The sequence below is a fragment of the Amborella trichopoda genome, chromosome 11 (genome assembly GCF_054954075.1).
Source record: "Amborella trichopoda isolate Santa Cruz 75 chromosome 11, AtrichopodaSantaCruz75HAP2 v2.0, whole genome shotgun sequence".
In the NCBI taxonomy this organism is placed as follows: Eukaryota; Viridiplantae; Streptophyta; class Magnoliopsida; order Amborellales; family Amborellaceae; genus Amborella; species Amborella trichopoda.
The window spans coordinates 15,224,537-15,242,164 of NC_142346.1; the positions used below are offsets into that span (position 1 = coordinate 15,224,537).

General features: G+C 33.8%; 1 protein-coding gene across 2 annotated transcripts in view; it reads right to left on the minus strand.

Moving 5' to 3' along the window:
- Positions 1 to 16,986, minus strand: part of LOC18444845 (Thioredoxin family protein) — a 31,504-nt gene extending 14,518 nt beyond the window's left edge. For both annotated transcript variants that reach the window (XM_011628994.3, XM_011628993.3), the window contains exons 1-8: positions 16,653 to 16,986; positions 16,263 to 16,330; positions 15,539 to 15,611; positions 15,316 to 15,334; positions 14,783 to 14,902; positions 14,158 to 14,227; positions 13,640 to 13,683; positions 13,470 to 13,511 (exon numbers count right to left, since the gene is read on the minus strand). In XM_011628994.3, the coding sequence (XP_011627296.1) occupies positions 13,470 to 13,511; positions 13,640 to 13,683; positions 14,158 to 14,227; positions 14,783 to 14,902; positions 15,316 to 15,334; positions 15,539 to 15,611; positions 16,263 to 16,330; positions 16,653 to 16,939 (723 nt within the window). In that variant the 5' untranslated portion in view covers positions 16,940 to 16,986. The remainder of the gene's footprint in view (positions 1 to 13,469; positions 13,512 to 13,639; positions 13,684 to 14,157; positions 14,228 to 14,782; positions 14,903 to 15,315; positions 15,335 to 15,538; positions 15,612 to 16,262; positions 16,331 to 16,652) is intronic.
- Between the last annotated feature and the right edge of the window lie 642 nt (positions 16,987 to 17,628).

A 17,628-nucleotide genomic window follows, 5' to 3' on the forward strand; every position in this document is an offset into this window, starting at 1 on the left:
TTTTAGTTCCGTAAAAACAACTAAATTTGTCATTCATTTCAATACAACTAAGATTAGTTTTCATTCCATCTTTCTCATGACTTAAAAATCTATTCTAGCCCAATCAAGGGCTTCGAATCAGCCAGTTAAAGCATTTCAAAAGGAACAGCTTGCCTTTCAATCCATATTGTTCAGTTAAATGGAAGCTATAGATTTGTTCGGTAAGCTGCCAGATATATATATACATATATATATATATATATATATATGGAAAAAGCTGGGATTAGCCCACTAGCTCATATGAACATATGAGCCCAACAGCCCAGATTGAATCTGGGCCAATCTGACGATCACGGATGTCCGGTAGTGTTTGAATTTTAATTTTTTTTTCTAGAAATCCAAATCACTTCAAATTTTAGGAGTGTGTTCATCAAAAATAGTTGAATCTTTGAAAAATATCAAAATATATTTTACATGAAATAAATTGACCAAAATACCCCTGAAATATTTCGGGGGTATTTTGGTCATTTTGTTTTTTGAGAATAATGTTTTTTATATTTTTATTAGGTACGCCTTGATGAGATGAACACACGCCTAAAATTTCAAGAGATTTGTATTTGTAGAAAAAAATTAAAATTCAAATACGAAATAAGGTCGTGACCATCAGATCGGCCCAGATTCAATCTAGGCCGTTGGGCTCATATGTTCATATGAGCTAGTGGGCTAATCTCAGCTTTTTCCTATATATATAAGAAAACTTTACAAAACACTTATAGGTGAAGTTCTACAGTACTTCACCTACAGCTTTATCACCATCCAAAGTTCATCTCACGGCCACAGATGTTTGATAGTATTTGAATTTAAATTTATCTTACAAATCATAATGGTCTGAAATTTTGTAGGTGTGTGCCTCTTAGTGAAGCACAGCTGAATAAAATATAAAACAAATAATTTGGAGGATAAAAATGACCTAAAATATCCCTATGAAGTTTCAGGGGTATTTGTGTCATTTTATTTTATGACTTAGTTTTTTAATATTTTATTTTGGTGTGACTTTGTCATATGTACACACGCCCTAAATTTTAGATAAATCTGATTTGTAAAATAATTATTAAAATTCAAATACTACCAGACAACTATAACTGTGTGATGAACTTTGGACGGTGATAAAGATGTAGGTGAGGTACTGTAGAACTTCACCTATAGGTGAAGTTCTACAGTACCATCACCTACACCTTGTCACTGTCCAAAATTCTTACACTTTGCGACAGCTGTTTGATAGTATTTGAATTTTAATTTTTTTTACAAATCATAATGATCTGAAATTTTGTAGATGTGTGCCTCTTAGTAAGGCACAACTGAATAAAATATAAAACAAATAATTTGGAAGATAAAAATGACGTAAAATCCACCTATGAAGTTTCAGGGGTATTTGTGTCATTTAATTTTATGACTTATTTTTTTAATATTTTATTTTGGTGTGACTTTGTCATATGTGCACATGCCCTAAATTTTAGATAAATCTGATTTGTAAAATAATTATTAAAATTCAAATACTACAAGACAATTGTGACTGTGTGATGAATTTTGGACGGTGACAAGGTGTAAGTGAAGTATAGTAGAACTTCACCTATAGGTGTTTGGTAGTGTTTTCCATATATATATATATATATATATATACTTTTAATATTTGTAATTTTGAAAATGCAAACTAAATTTTGTTTCTATAATTATGGTTTATAAATATTCAACCAGTTTCAGCCAATATGGCTTCATAGTACCTTCTAGTTTTGTTTCCCATATTATGGTGCAAATGATATTTTAAGTAAATTCCGGCTATTTCATTAGGTGTTTGAACCATGTGATCATTCTCTATTATTATGAGAGGAATAACAGATGTCTCTATATATGGGGTTTTTTGGGGAGACTGTGAATAGGGACTTTGAGTCCTCAAAGCAATTTTAGATATTTCAATATGCTTCTGTTGTGTCCTTATTAAGGACAATGATGATGCCGATGGGTGTGCTAGAGCTTTATTTAGACCCTGAGTTAGTGCCAATTCCTTATGCTTTCTCTTGCCCCTACAAAAATTCTCTAGTTAGAAAGTCTGGTAATGAATTTGATTCTCCCTTAATATGTTTAGTATCGAAACAAAAAACAGAAAGCCTAGGCTGCCATCTGGCAAAAATTTGTTTTGATGCTAAGTTTCTAACATCTTTTTCTAAAATTTCTTTAACAGCCTTACAATCAGTTCTAGCCAGAAATTTTTTGTTTAACATATCACTTTCAAATTTAGTGATACAGTGTACAATGGTTAAAACTTCTTTTTTAACAGTAGCATATTTCTACTATGACGAATTCCAAATTGTAGAAGTGAATCTTACAAATTGTTCTGTAGTATTACCAAGAAATCTCTATTTAAGAATTCCTCCTAATCCATATTCAGAGGCATCCATTTCAATGATTTTGAATGCATTAGGGTGAGGAATAGCCAAGCATGGTAATTCTTTAGCTTTAAGCTTTATTTTTCTAACTGCTTTAGTATGTTCATCAATCCAATCAGGTAGATTCTTTTCAAATCTTTGAAATAAGGGTTTGCAATCAAAAGCTAAATCTTTATAAAAGTTTGATATATGATTTAAACTTCCCAAAAACCTTTGGAGCTATTTCTTATCGTTTATTTCATTTGGAAACTTCTCCGCAAATTGTATGGCTCTCTCAATAGGAATAATGGTTCCTCTATAAATATTGTGACCAAGAAATCTTATTTTTTCTTGAAACAATTTTATTTTCTTGCAAGATACTACTAATCCAACAGTTTACTGCTTTGAGGAAAATGTTAAGACGTTTCCAATGCTGATCTAATGATTCAGAAAATATAAGAATATCATCAATATAGACAATTGTAAAGGTAGTATAAGGGTTAAAAATATTATTCATAATATTTTGGAATTCTTAAGGGACATTTTTTAGCCTAAAAGGCATTCGTTCCATTCGTAGTGCCCAAATGGATCAGTAAAAGCAATTTTATACTTATCTTTTTAAGCTATTTGGATTTACCAATATCCAGTTTTCATATCAAATTTTGAAAATATGGTAGCATTATTGAGCCTATTAAGTAAGTCCCTTATTAGGGGTACGATATCTAATCCATCTAAGGGCTTTATTAAGAAGGATGTAATTAATGACTAATCTAGGAACACCTCTTTCTATCTTTGCCGCCTTTCTACATAGAAAGCAGGGCAATTCCAAGGGGAGTGACTAGGTCTGATTAAATCGTTTTTAAAGAGTTCTTGGATTTCTTCTTTACAGATTTCTAATAACCTGTTGTTCATTTGGATAGGCCTGGACTTTGAAGGAATAAGTCTTTCAGTAAAATCAGGCTCATATGGTAATTCTACCATATGTTGTTTTCTATTCCAAAATGCATTAGGTATATCTAAGCAGACTTCTCTTTCAATCTTGTTTCGAAATTCTTTTATTTGCAGGATTTTGGGTTTTCTAGTTTCTCACCAATTGTTATGTACCGTATTTCTTCTTTAAGAGATAAGAGGAATTTTTCTTTATTTTCAATCTTATTTTTTATATATGATTGATCTCTTGAAGTCGGGGTTTTCAAGAAATTCAAATTTTACCCCGTGTCCTTCAACTTCGGATTCGATTCCTGCCTCATCCAATTTTACTATTGGATAAAGCATAAGGAATGGGGTTACCAATATAACAGGTTGACTAAGGTTTTTAACCATATAATAAAAGGCATAATGAACCAAGTACCATTATTACAAACGGCAGCTTCTGATAATTTATACTTAATTATCATTCTGCTCCCATTGGCTGTATTAAGAACCTGGGTTGTCTTATCAAACTATTTTGTTGGTACAAGTCCTTCATTAATATAGTTTAAATCCGCCCTTGAATAGATAAAAGCTATTGTCTAGAAACTGTACTCTTTACTGACAACAACGGTGATTAGAGCATATACTATTTTTGGGTTATTATTTTGTCAACCATGTTTATGCATTCCAAATCTTTTAATTTTCCTTTTGCTATTGCATTAACATTTCCAGTTTTACTTTCAGGACCTAGTTCAGGAATTTGGTAAGAGACCTGGTTGGGGGTCTCGGGTTAAGGATAACTTTCTTTAAGATTAACTTTATATACTTCTATCAACTCTTCAAATGATTTTTCACTCTCTTGGTATTCTTCTTCTACCCCTCTTTTAGAAAAATCATTTGCTAATTCTAAAACGTTAACTCTATTTTTTAGAGCTATAAGTTCATTTCGAACTTCATTCAGTTCATGTCTTAGTTCTTGGACATTTGGCTCTTTATGAAGATTACATTTTTTCTGGACTCCATCCATAATATTTTTGAAGTTATTAGGTTCTTGTTGTGACTGATTGATTATTTTAGATGTTGGCCTTTCTTTAGCCATTTTAATATATTGTTGCAAAGCCTCTTTTCGAGCCTGGGTATCTTCGATCTTATCTATAAGATCAATAATTAGGCTTTCTTCATTGGATAATACATTTATCCCCAAACCATTTATGTTGAGGATGGCCTTTTTAGTATTGCCCCTTTCTTCTTTTGAATCAGAACAACTGCTATCAGATCTAGACATGATAAAGTTTTCATCTCCAATGGTTCCAATAACCATTTCTTCTTCAGAATCTGAAGAAGATTTCCTTAAGAGCTCAGTTTCATAGATAATTTGAAAGAGTTGTTTAACTTCCTCATCTATTTCTAGAGAATTTATTTTCCTTTTAACTCGACATTTATTTTTGTTATGTCCTAACCTTCCACAATTATAACATATGGGGATCTTTCTCTTATTTCCTTCTTTAGGAAATTTAAACATTTTCTTCTTGAAGGATTTACTCCTATTTTTTAGAATTTTATCTTTTTGCTTCATCCTTATGCTTCTTATTAGAAGTATAGCCAATAATCAAAGCTTCATATCCAAACTGGCTTCATATCCAAACTGTTCACAAAAATCTCCTAGTTCTTTTTTACCAGTTATTTTATCTTTCTCTAGTTGCCTTTTAAGCTTATATCAGTGCATAGAGGTAACCCTTCTGGACAGATTTCTAATGAAAGTTGACCCAATGTATATTGTTCCCAGGGTATTACCCCATCATGCTTATTTCTCAATCTGGTTTTTACCTTTTCGGAGAACAAATTAGGAAGTCCTGAAACAAACTTCTCTTTCCAGTAATTCGCATTAGCATCCTCTCTGGTCAACAATCTGGACCAGAAAACATCTTTATACCATTTGTAATGCGAAAGAGTAGGACATCTTAGATTTGATAATAAGTCCTTTGATTTTTCTAGTTTTAAAGTATTGCTGCCTACGAAATGTAGGGTAATTGTATAAAGCAAAGTGTTTACAGCATCATCCTCAACTACCAGGTTTTCTTGTTTAACTTCTAAGCTATCCTAGGTATAGATTATCCATTGCTTTTTAGCATTAAGTACATGGTTCCCAGTTTGTTCATCTAGGACAAAATCCCACCATCCTTTAAGTTAGCCAGTAGTAATCCACAACAATGGCTCTGGCAATGTCTGGGTCTCTATTGCCATTATTTTTAGCGGTTGTGGCATACATAGTCATATGTTTCATTAAGTTTATAATTTGATGTTCGGACATTCCATCAATATTCCACTCAACTATAGATCTATCATTGTATTCAGCACCTCCTATAGCTTCTTCTTCATACTGGAGATCTACTGGTGAAGGTCTTATTTTTGTAGGGGTAGTAGGGACCATTTTAGTTCCATAAGTAATTCTATTTAGTTTTAGATTTGGGTTAAATCCTCTTTCAATCATAGCTAATTCTTCTTCTGAGTAATCAACAGTTTTATCTTGAAGTGTCAAAGCTTCATTAGAACCTTGGGGATCATCCTTTTTTATGTCTAATTTAGACAATCTGGTAGTAAGTTGATCTATAAATTCACTAGTAATAGGGTTAAGTTTAAAAGTTTTGTTTGGAAGTTCAAGAGGTGGTTTGAATATAATTGGGTCCTTCTTCTTGACTCCATATTTGTCAATTTTCTCACTTTGGTCTTCAGGGTTTTTCTTTTTAGATTCTTCCTTATTAACAAGAGTTTCTATTCTAAATACTTGTTTACCTATACTTTTAAGGTATAAATTTGTATAATTGTTCTGTTCAATAATATGGTTTATACTTCCAACAGTTGCAGTGAGATTTAACCCTTTAGATTCAAGTTTATAGGGAACGGCTTTTACCCTTTTAATATCCAGAGGTACTTCAGGAGGATAGAAGGATTGAATCTCTTTCCCATCTGTGGTAGTCAAAAGTTGGAATTCTTTTCTCATCATATTTAATTCTTTATCAAGAATAGGAAACCGAATTCTTTACTTCTTTAAGAAGTACTCTAGCCATTTAAAAAAATTTATATTTATTCTTTTCTACCGTATAAACTTTTCATGTTTTTCATGGAACTTAATTCTGAGTTTTTCTTTAAACTCATTTTGGTACCAATTTCTGACCTCATTATTTTCCTCTGGATAAAAGTCCTTTTGTAGAGCAATTTTATCTATTTTAAACTTTTCTTCTTTAAGAAGTACGTTAAGATCGAATATCATATCTGAAAAAGTAGGACTGGTTGGAATCCTTGGTTCTTCCTGCCATTTAGATGATCCGGGAGTTTCGACCCCATAATAGGGTCTCTATACTTGTCCAGGTGTAGTCCTAAGACCTTGTAAAGACAATTCTTTCATGGCCCCTTTCATGCTCAATCTAGGGAACCAATGAACATGAAGATCAAGGGAACTCTTGGGGGAATATCAAATAGACTTATTTTAGTCTTTCTAAGAGGAGTAAATTGAATTTCAATATTCCCATCACTATGTTCTACAATTTGATGTACTTCCTTGTTCTCTAAAGGTTTGGGTTGAACTTCAGTTTCGAGACTCCACCTTTCAGATAGTTTAATTTCATTCCAAGAAATAGTTTTGGCAACAATAACATTTGACTTACTAATATTGGTTTGGAATAAAACTGTCTGTCCTTTTTCATTAATTCTTTTAGCATCAGGCCAGAGAGTAGTCATAGCCGTGTAACAAATTCAATATACTACGGCTAGGTTTTTGGGATCCTAGATCCATATTAAACCCTTGGGATTTAAGGTTTAAAGTTAGAATTTTGAGTATATTTTTATCAGTTAAGAAAACAAAAAAATTTGAGAAACAGTTAAAATGAAAGGGTCCTTCACTGAGACTAGATTCTACTACTCCTAGTAAATAATCAGTAAATCGTTTATGCCTACTGTCCCTAAGACAGAGTAACACAGAGTTGTTCAACCCTGTCTTGGTAAGGGGTTTGATTGCGACCTGAATAAGGCCAATATGAAAATACTTGTATTTTTTTCCTCTTATGACTTTCTATAAGGGGATTGGAAAGAAGTTCGAATCTAGTTCGAGATTCGTTTATTGGGATGGCTTTTTCAACAATTTTAATGACATAATCACTTTTAAAATTGAATGTCCCTTTTCTATATATATTATAGGTAGGAACTTTGGGAATATTCCAATTTTGGATTTGTTTTTCTTTGTCATTTATTATTACTTCTTCACTGATATTTAACTGCTATTGTTACTAGAGTTAGCAGATTTCTGCGACACTGATCTTAAAAAACCAGCCATTTCAAACAACACTCTTGTTTAGTAGCGTCTCTTAGCGAGTCAACAGGAACAATGCCTTAACCTTGCCACTCTTGGTCTTACAAGATTAATAGGCCACTACGACTTTTACTAATCTGGACTAACCTTACTAAATTCCTTTGTTATTTAAATGGTTGACTTTTAACAATCAATGGCTCTAATACGAACTTAGCACAAACTAATTAAAACTAGAAGCATAAGCATATAGGCACAAAATCAATAAGGGACAAGGCAAATCAATTAAAAACACAAAACCACATATAATTCACTAATTCATAAAAAACCACATATAATTCAGTAATTCACAAAATTCACTAAGACTTACAGCTAAATTGAAGAGTCTCAGGATTCTCTTCAGTACGGAATGCAAAGACAGATATAAAAATCATTCATAAACAAACTTAAAGAAACTTACATAGCTTGAAGAGGGAAGGATTCAGGGAACTTGACACAACACCAGATATAGAATAAGAATCCAAATAGTAACCTCTCAGCAAGGCACACTCAAACTATTACAAAGAAACACTCAGAAAGCAAGCACTCTAACTATTTTCGATGCCTGATGAATGAGGCCATCCCCCCTTATATAGAGGTCAGTGACAGAATTCAAACATCTTTAAATCCACCTAAAAGGTGTCGATGGACTTCAAACGTCTTCACATCCGCCTAAAGGTATCAGTGGACTTCAAACTTTCTAAAATACGCATAGTGCTTTCACGTGATGCTCCAGTGGGATAGTTATTTAGTGACTGTTGCAGTGATGTGAACAATGACTGCTACAGTAGATTTTGTTAGTTTTCTTTTTAGAAAGTAGATTCTCTCTGAGACACGTGTCCTAGATGATTGTTGGAGTCAAGTCATCCCTTATTCAAGTAACTTTTAGTCATATCAATGGCTTGTATTGCCAGCCCTTGGTGAAGAAAAATGAGAGGTATATTCTAGATCATATCCTTCTCCTCCCTCTCTAGTATCTTCATCGTCCTCTTTTGCTAAGGCAGCAAAAGTGGACATATTGTCTTCATCTTCCAATAGTAGTAAGAGTTGTTTTTTAAGCTCTTCTTTTGATGTATTAGGATTTTGATCCTAGAGTACATTTAAGTAACCTGTTAGTGATGATGATCCTTGGTCATTAACTATTTTCTAGATATAATCTGTTGATTTTGGGGGACACTTTTAAGTGTCATTGTATCAGGGGGTGAGAAAGGATTTGTCATACTTGTCCCATCATTTTATGAAGATTTGCCTTTTCTAGAATAAATCCCATCTTTCTTCATCAAAATTTATCTGATTGGACCATTTTAGGATCCATGGTACTTCATATAAAGCCATAAAATAAATATGGAAATCCCTTTCTAGGCTTCTTCTGTTATAATCAAAAAATTTCTTTTGAGACTGTCAAATCTCTGCAAGGAGAATATCGAGATTTGATCCGCAAATTAAAAACTAGTTTTTAAACCAGTTTCAGAAGTCTTTTAAGGTCTGAAGCCTAAACTGTAAGAACCAACTATGAGTTGCATAAGTGTTCTGATATAACAACACCATATCTCATGCTTTTATACAATCAAAATAATTGTAGGTTCTTATTTTAGAACCATTGTCTTGAAGGTATTTGGGTTTCGATGCATTATATATATATATATATATATATATATGGAAGATACTACAAAACGCCTATAGGCGAAAATGAACAGTGATTTTGCCTACCATCATCACTGTCCAAAGCAGTGTTTTAACATGTGGGATGCGGCCCTGATACAGTGGGGGGCAGATGCGACGATGCAGCTCGATGCGGCCCGGATGCGGGTGCATCGCGATGATGCGGTCAATAAATGTAAAAAAATTCTAAATTTTTTTAAAAAATAAGTTAATGCATAGGAAAAAATATGAAGGTGATATATGTGATAGTAGATATTTTAGTTTAATGATTAACTTCAAAACTATTAGCTGTCGGAGATTCTGTATCCAGTTATCCACCCATATAAGTATTTCTACAGAGCAAGCATATCACATAATTTCTTTGGGATTTTTTTCTTTAGCATATTTCCAAGCCGGATCCTTATTACTAGAAGATTGGGAAGAAGACATTGCCCTAAAATTATGTATAATAGTAATATAGTACAAGAAGGAAAAAACATTTACCAACTCTGTGAAGTACTACTCGATTTCTTTATGACCTATGAAACCCCCGATTTCTTATCACAAATTCACCCTAACATCTCCAAATCAATAATCAAAGGCATCCAATGAACATCCAAGTATCAAACCACCGCCAAATCGAAGATTTCGATAAAAAACAAAATTCCGCCTAAATTTGTTTTTACCTTGATTTGATGCAAAAAAAGCCACAAAAGTGGCTGAAAATCTTTGTTTACGCCCCTTAATACTCCCCCAAACAGTTTCCCCAACATTTGGATTGTCAAAAAGACCATTTTGCCCCAACTCGAGGGGCAAAACAGAAAAAAAAATTCGACGGACACTGTAGCAGTGGGATGCGGTGCAATGAGGCCTATGGGGGATGCGGCTACGATGCAGCCCGATGCGGCGCATATGCGGCTGTATCTGTGAAAAGCGCATATGTGCCTGTTTTTATGCGGATGCGAACGCATCCCGCATGATGCGGCCGCATTTTAAAACACTAGTCCAAAGTTCATCGCACCGTCAAGATTGTCCGGTAGTGTTTTATTCTTCTTTTATTTTTTTCTACAAATCAGAATGACCTAAAATTTAGAGCGTGTGTTCATAAAAAATAGGCGAATCTACAATATAAAAAAATATTTTACATGAAAAAAATGAAAAAAATTGACCAAAATACCCTAGAAACGTTTCGGGGTATTTTGATCAATTATATATATATATATATATAGGAAAAGTCTTTCCAACTCCTATAAGCGAAAATGAACAGTGATTTCTCCTACCCTCATCACCATCCAAATTTCATCGCACGGTCACGATTGTCTGATACTGTTTAATTTTCTTTCTTTTTTTTTACAAATCAGAATGACCTGAAATTTGGGACGTGTGTACATCTTACTAAAGCACACCTAATAAAAATATAAAAAAAATAATCTGCAAAAATAAAATTGACCAAAATACCTTCAAAACTTTTTGGGGTTATTTTGGTTAATTTTCTTCATGTCAAATATGTTTTTTATATTTTTTGAAAATTCCCCTATTTTTTATTAATAAACGCTCCAAATTTTAAGTCATTCTGATTTGTAAGAAAAAAAATAATGCAACACTACCGGACAATCGTGACAGCACGATGAACTTTGGACGGTGATGGGGGTAGGCGAAATTATTGTTCATTTTTCCCTATAGGCGTTGCGTAGTGTTTTCCATATATATATATATATATATATATATATATATATATATATATATATATATATATATATATATATATATATATATATATATATATATATATATATATATATATATATATATATATATATATATATATATAGCACGTACAACACACAACGCACAATCCAGAATCAAAAATTCCTCTAGCATTTTTCTAATCCTTAAGCACTATTTCTGGACCTAACAACACCTAAAACTTGTCATTCATTTCAATAAATCTAAATAAGATTGTTTCAGCACTGTTTGATTTCATGGCCAAATTGCTATTTGAACCAATTTGAAAAATTCTCACCAGCAATTTTACCACAAAGAATGTTTGACTCGCAAATTTGAAATGATTATCAATAACAATTGAGCCCCAAATTGAATTCTTTGAAAAATAACATGTTTTTCAAAAAATTCAATTTGGCTTTCTCTCCTTATCACTCTCCCTTGCCCTCTGCACTACCGCCAACATCACCCAAATTGTTTGCTTCAAGAATCAATTGGCAGACATACATACCAGAGTTTCTAATCGAGTTCACTAAAAGATACTTTGGGAAAGCTAGGAATCTATGATATATATGCTCGAACTTGAGGGCGAGTGTGGTGAAGGTTATGGGGCCCGCGGCTATTAAAGTAACTTGCAATGGACTCTGAGCCTCATGCCCATTTTGGAAAGCTGCATGTGGTTGTAATGCACATTGACCAAAGATCCATGGACTTTTAAAAACTCAATATGCACCAAATATGTATAATATTCTACTATATTTGGATGATTTTCTTGCTCTAACTCCGATACATGTTGACCTGGATCGTAACTCCCATAAGGGATCCATGTATCTATATAGGGCACATTGTCCCACAATTTGTACAAAATGAAAAGACATCTATACTTGAATATTACTCTCTCTCTCTCTCTCTCTCTCAATCCTGAAGTAAAAGATGAGATGTAGAAATCTGTTCACTTTGGGCTTCAAATTGTTATTAGAGCCAATTGTTTGGCCCCTTGGCCTCCTCCTCGTTGCTAAACCTTGTCATCTTGCTTGAAGTTATTCCTTGTTGGGGTTGTCATAATTCTATTCACTGTTATTTGATGAGTGTTGGGTTCTCAATCTCCCACTTCTTTTTTCCTCTATTGGGGTCAATGCTCTTGTTTTGGTCTTATTCTGACTTATGGTGGTTTTGTGGTGATAATGGTTATGAATATCTCCGGTGCAAAAAGGAGGGCAAGCATGAACAATTGGATCCATTCTCTCTCTTACTTCTACTTTCTGTGCATACTACATGCTCCTTCCTCTCTTGAGAGCCCCTTTCTCTTGATCTAGACGAGAATGCAATCCGACTTTCTCTTTCCAACACGTCTTTTGAATAAGAGGATAGGAAATCTCTCTCTCTCTCTCTCTCTCTCTCTCTCTCTCTCTCTCTCTCACACACACACACACACACACACATTCGGAATTAGAACATACCTCGAATTACAAGATTAGGGAGGCTCTCTATATCATAAGAAGAGATATCTTCCTTTTCTAAAAAATAAAAATCTTTATGTGACAGAAGAGAGATCAGCAACCGAAAATTGCCAAAAGGCTTTCCCTTCTACCTTAGCATTGATAGAGAGAGAAGAATCTATGGAGAAGAGGCAATTTAAGAGAGAGAGAGAGAGAGAGAGTATTTACACTGCTTTGCCTGAAAACTCAGTCATGAAGGGCATTTCCTCCTCAAACACGGACTAGGTATCTAGGAGCTTTTGTAAGAAACTCTATAATCATAGAGAGAAGACACAGAAGGCAAGATGATGGGAACCAAGAAAACAAAAGGAAATCACAGCAAGAAATCAACCCCATACTCTGTCTAACCCATTAGGGGGCCCAGTTTTCTTTTGCAACATCAAAGTCTTCTTCTCCTAAAATGGTTTCATTGTGAAGTGAAGGGAAGAAAAAATGGAAAAGAGAGAATCAAGTAGCCAAATAGAAGTAAACAAAGAGAGGAAGAAATCCCAATTCATTGGGCCTTTCGATAAATAAGAAAAAATGGAAAAGAGAAAATGAAGAAGCCAAAGAGAAGTAAACAAAGAGAGGAAGAAATCTTCTCGTTCATGGCTACTAGAAACAAGAGAGACATGAAAAATGAGAGGGAGAGAGTGAGGAAAATATGGTATTGAAACAAAAAAGATTAGGGATAGAAGAGGTTTTCATTTTTTGGGGCATTGTGCCTTACTGGTTTACAGGATCAACAGGTAACATCATTATTGGCTTGACAACCCATTGAGATGCAATGGCTAAGGATTGGGGTCTCAAACGGTTGGCGTGTGGGACATGCGCATACAAGTAAGCAAGCACACATGATATTTTGTAGAAGATGGCATACTTTTGATTCCATGTTTAAAGAGCTTCCAGAAGAATTAAAAAAGAATTCACATATCACATCAAGCAATTATTGGAAAGAATAAGGTATCTTGCCTTCCCTAGGCGAGCAATCATTGCAAGCCCTGCTGTCAAAGTCTGCAATGTTCAAGTTCACAGCAATGTCAAGTTGGCATTAAACAAATATCTTTGGCGAATGAAAATAAAAATTAATATAGATATGGAATCTAACACTACTAAATAAGGTCCAAATGATTCAAACTTACTGTTAAAAGACCTAGTGACAACATCACAGGAACGGTCCCGTCACCTATAATTCATATCAGGAAACTAAGTCAGCAATTCTTCAGTGAAAGTTCTACAACAAACAAAAGACACATTAATAATAATAACCAAAATGTATTCCAAGGGATCTTAACATCGAAACCTAAAGAGGCCCCAACAAGACCTTAATTGGGACACTTTTCAAAAACACACTTTAGCATCTCTCTTAAAAGGATTTCTCTTCATTAGGTGAACAAATCCCTCACTCTATATCAGCCTAATTTATATCCATCTTTAGCAAAAGCAGTGATTTCCTAGAACTTGGCATGAATGCCAATAAAAGAAAACTATGTCAATGTTGAAAATCGCTGAGAAGGATTGCTGGAATACAAGAAAAAAATCTTAAACTTCTAACTTATACCGTAATCTTTCAAAGACACATAAATACGACAAATAAATAAGATTAACTAATGGAAGAAAATCAACTGTAGAAGCTGAAACAGCAGATTAAGTAATATACCATATTTATCCACCAAATACTTGATTATGGCATCAGACTCATACATTGCAACACCGGTGTTAGGGTCCACCTGAAATAAAGGAAAAATCCAAATTCATCTATGAATTACAACAACTCGTCATCGGATATAAATCAAAAAATAAACTAAAAAACCTTGTTCATAAGATAATGAACCAATGAGGACAATAAAATGGATAACTTTAACATCCCATCTGTTGAAACTCCATGCCGACACATCTCTAGGTGCTAAGAAGAAGTCATGCAAAAGCATTGCAGGATTCTTTTACTCCAGGGAGTGATAATTATATTAATAGTGTTGTCCTTCCTAATACAATGATCTTTAACTATGTTAATATGCTTTACTTCCGTCCAAATCTATCATATATTCATAATCTTTTTCAAGCACTCAAATATCCAACCAAAAGTCTTATTTCTTCACCCACAAAATGAAACTGGTGCGTTGAGTAACAAAACTGAAGTTTAAGTGATAGGCATGAAAATTAGGAAAATATATGCATTCAGCAAAAGAAATACCATGATTTACAGGCATGCTTTTCATAATATATTGCCTAAATATTTGGTAACTCACTTCCTAAGAATTTCCTCTTAAGTGAAGTAGTCTAACCATGTATGGAAATTGTTGTCTTCCACCGATTTGAAGAACCTTCGGACGAAAGTTTGGACCATTCCTTGGGCAAGGATAATATAATACATCAAGATCCAAAAAGCTTACAACTTCCCTAACCTGTTACAATGGTAAAAATGTCAGCACAAAACAGCAAACAACACATTACAAATACGTAGGGTCAAATATAGAAAAAGATCATGGGATGTTACTTCAAGAAGATTATTTATAATCTGACTCATTGTCATGACATATAATACCAGTCAAGCAAGTTTCAGAAACCTATTTCAAACCATTTAAAACCAGACAGACATGAAGATACTAGAGTACATCAAATTTCTTAGTTCAGCAACCACATGGCGCATTCATTTGTTACAAATGTATGCAACCTCAGAATTTAAAACATAGATAGTGAACTGAATACTAATATGCTTTCATTCAAAAGAAATCAAATCATTGTCACTACTGGAAGTAGAGAGAAAAGGAAAAGATTTCCATGGCTCCATAAGAGATCCCATGAGGTATGATTTTACCTTTCGACAGAATGGACAGCTGGAGTATCCCCATGCAATTCCAAATTTGAAGCAAGAGACAAAGGAATATTAGATTACTTCTCTTTCCCAGAAATTGATGAGCAAAATTAAAGTCAATATGGGACTTTCATCAAATTTTTAAAAGAAGAGAGAAATAATCATTTTATTCAAGTTCAGGGAGAAAACCGAAAGCAGGTTAATACAACGAAGAGTGATAGGATACCCCTCAAATTCATAAATCTCAATTGGCTTTGTGGGACGAGGTCCTACTCTTGAAGTCTCTTTCAACTTGAAACCTGATCAACTATCAGAATTAGAGCACATAACAATAACTTGGAAAACAAAAAACTAGTAATTTCAATTATTAAAAAGATAAAGTTTACACGGTGAAGCCTAGCCATAAACTTGGGTGGTTTAGCTTTAGCCACTGAACAACATTGTATGGAGATTTTTCTATTTGAAAATTTTCATGTCATTTTGTTTCACTTCATACACAATTTCTAGCAACAAAAGAAAAACCTTTTTAGCTCTCGAAACCTTAGATATATCACCCCTCAAATGGAACGTTTAGTGTCTGTTTGCGAGAGAATAGATTTGGAGCATTTTTTGAACCCCAGATCAGTTTTTCGATGGGATTAACCTTGATTGTGACCAAAGATGATTTAGAAATTTTAAAATAAAAATATCCCCCCTAACTATGTTTTTGGGGGTGTAGACCACAAATTATATGCCCAGCAAGTCTACCTAATATACACCCTTATGATAAAGCAATAAGTTTCAATTCTGATAAAGCCGTTTTTGTACCAGTTATACATAGCGATGGCTTCTAAAAAATAGGCCAATCAACTAAAATCATGGAGTTTGCTCCTTGAAGCAGTAAAAGTTCCACTGTTCTCTTAAAAACACGTAGCAATTATCTATACGAGAATAGGGATGTCCCATATTACCAGCAAAATTAAGAAACACATATTCACTTGGTGGTATTTCTTTTTCAGGTACCAAAGAAGCTCTATACCTACAAAGACAAAAGAGGAGCATAAGGTATGCATATCACCCATGATTCAACAATGCAACGGCAATTCCTCAATAGCTACTCGAGAGGACAGCAAAACTAAATTCGTACATATAATACAACTAAAACTTAAAGAAACTGCAAAACAAAACAGAAAAAGAACTAACCACTATAATTTAATAAATAAATAAATAAATAAGAAAGTACAACAATTCAACCACGAATGACAAGTATTGTTCTTCGGATTTGAATAAATTGATACAAAGTGCAAGGGAGAGACACAAATTATTATGGATGAAGAGATAATTAGGAGAAAGTACTATACCCTTGAACAAAAATTCCAGTACCAAGACGAAGCGGTAATGCAAGAGAAGCTCCCAAAATGTCGAGGAACTTATCAGGGCGAACTGCGAATCTTTTAGGCTCAGGAGGCTTGAAATTGGGAGGTGAGAGAGTTGAAGTGGAACTTGAACCTGATTCTTCTTCTTCTTTGATACCAGTAGATGAATTGGAATGTAACTCTGCAGCTACTCCGTATTTGCGGCCACTAATGGCTTTTGGCCGGAAATTTGGCCGGAAAACCCCTGGTTGGAAACTGAGGATTGAGGCCATGTCACTCCCTCTCGTAAAGCGAGAAATAATACCGGCCGTCCGCTCTCAGGTCAAATGGTTTTCTCTCTTCCGCCTGATGATGACTCGAGTTTTCTCCCGCAGGACCATACAATCGCTTTCAGTCTATAAAATGGTCTCTCTCTCCTATTTCCTAAATGAACAAATCTCAGCCGTACAATCTCTTTCTGCCCCTAAAAATATGCAGTCTCAGAACGCTCGTATTTCACTATTATTTCACTGTACGTGCACTGCACCATGATGAATAAATAAGGATGAAGTTTCCATAGGGCCTGGGCTTTATGAAAAGGGTCGGTATGTATAGAGCCGAGGCTCTAAAAATCAAAGTAAGGCGCACCTTCCAATAGTATCAAGAATTGTGGTTTCACTACTGGAAATCTTAGTGATAGCTTTATAAGGTTGCAACATTAAACAATCCAACTAAAGCGCACTTCCAAATTTTATCGTAACTTGTAATTTTGTTGTAAAAATTTTTTAGGATTATCTTAAAATTTATTTTCATATCTAATTAGAAAATTTTAAACTTCAAAAATGGTTAAAATCAAGTAGATCTATAAATATATAAAAAACTTGAAAATGGATTGTCTAGATAATATGTTGTAAGATTCACTATTATTATTGTTCAAAAACTTTTTTTTTTTAATATTCATACATCTCGATGTTGAGATGAT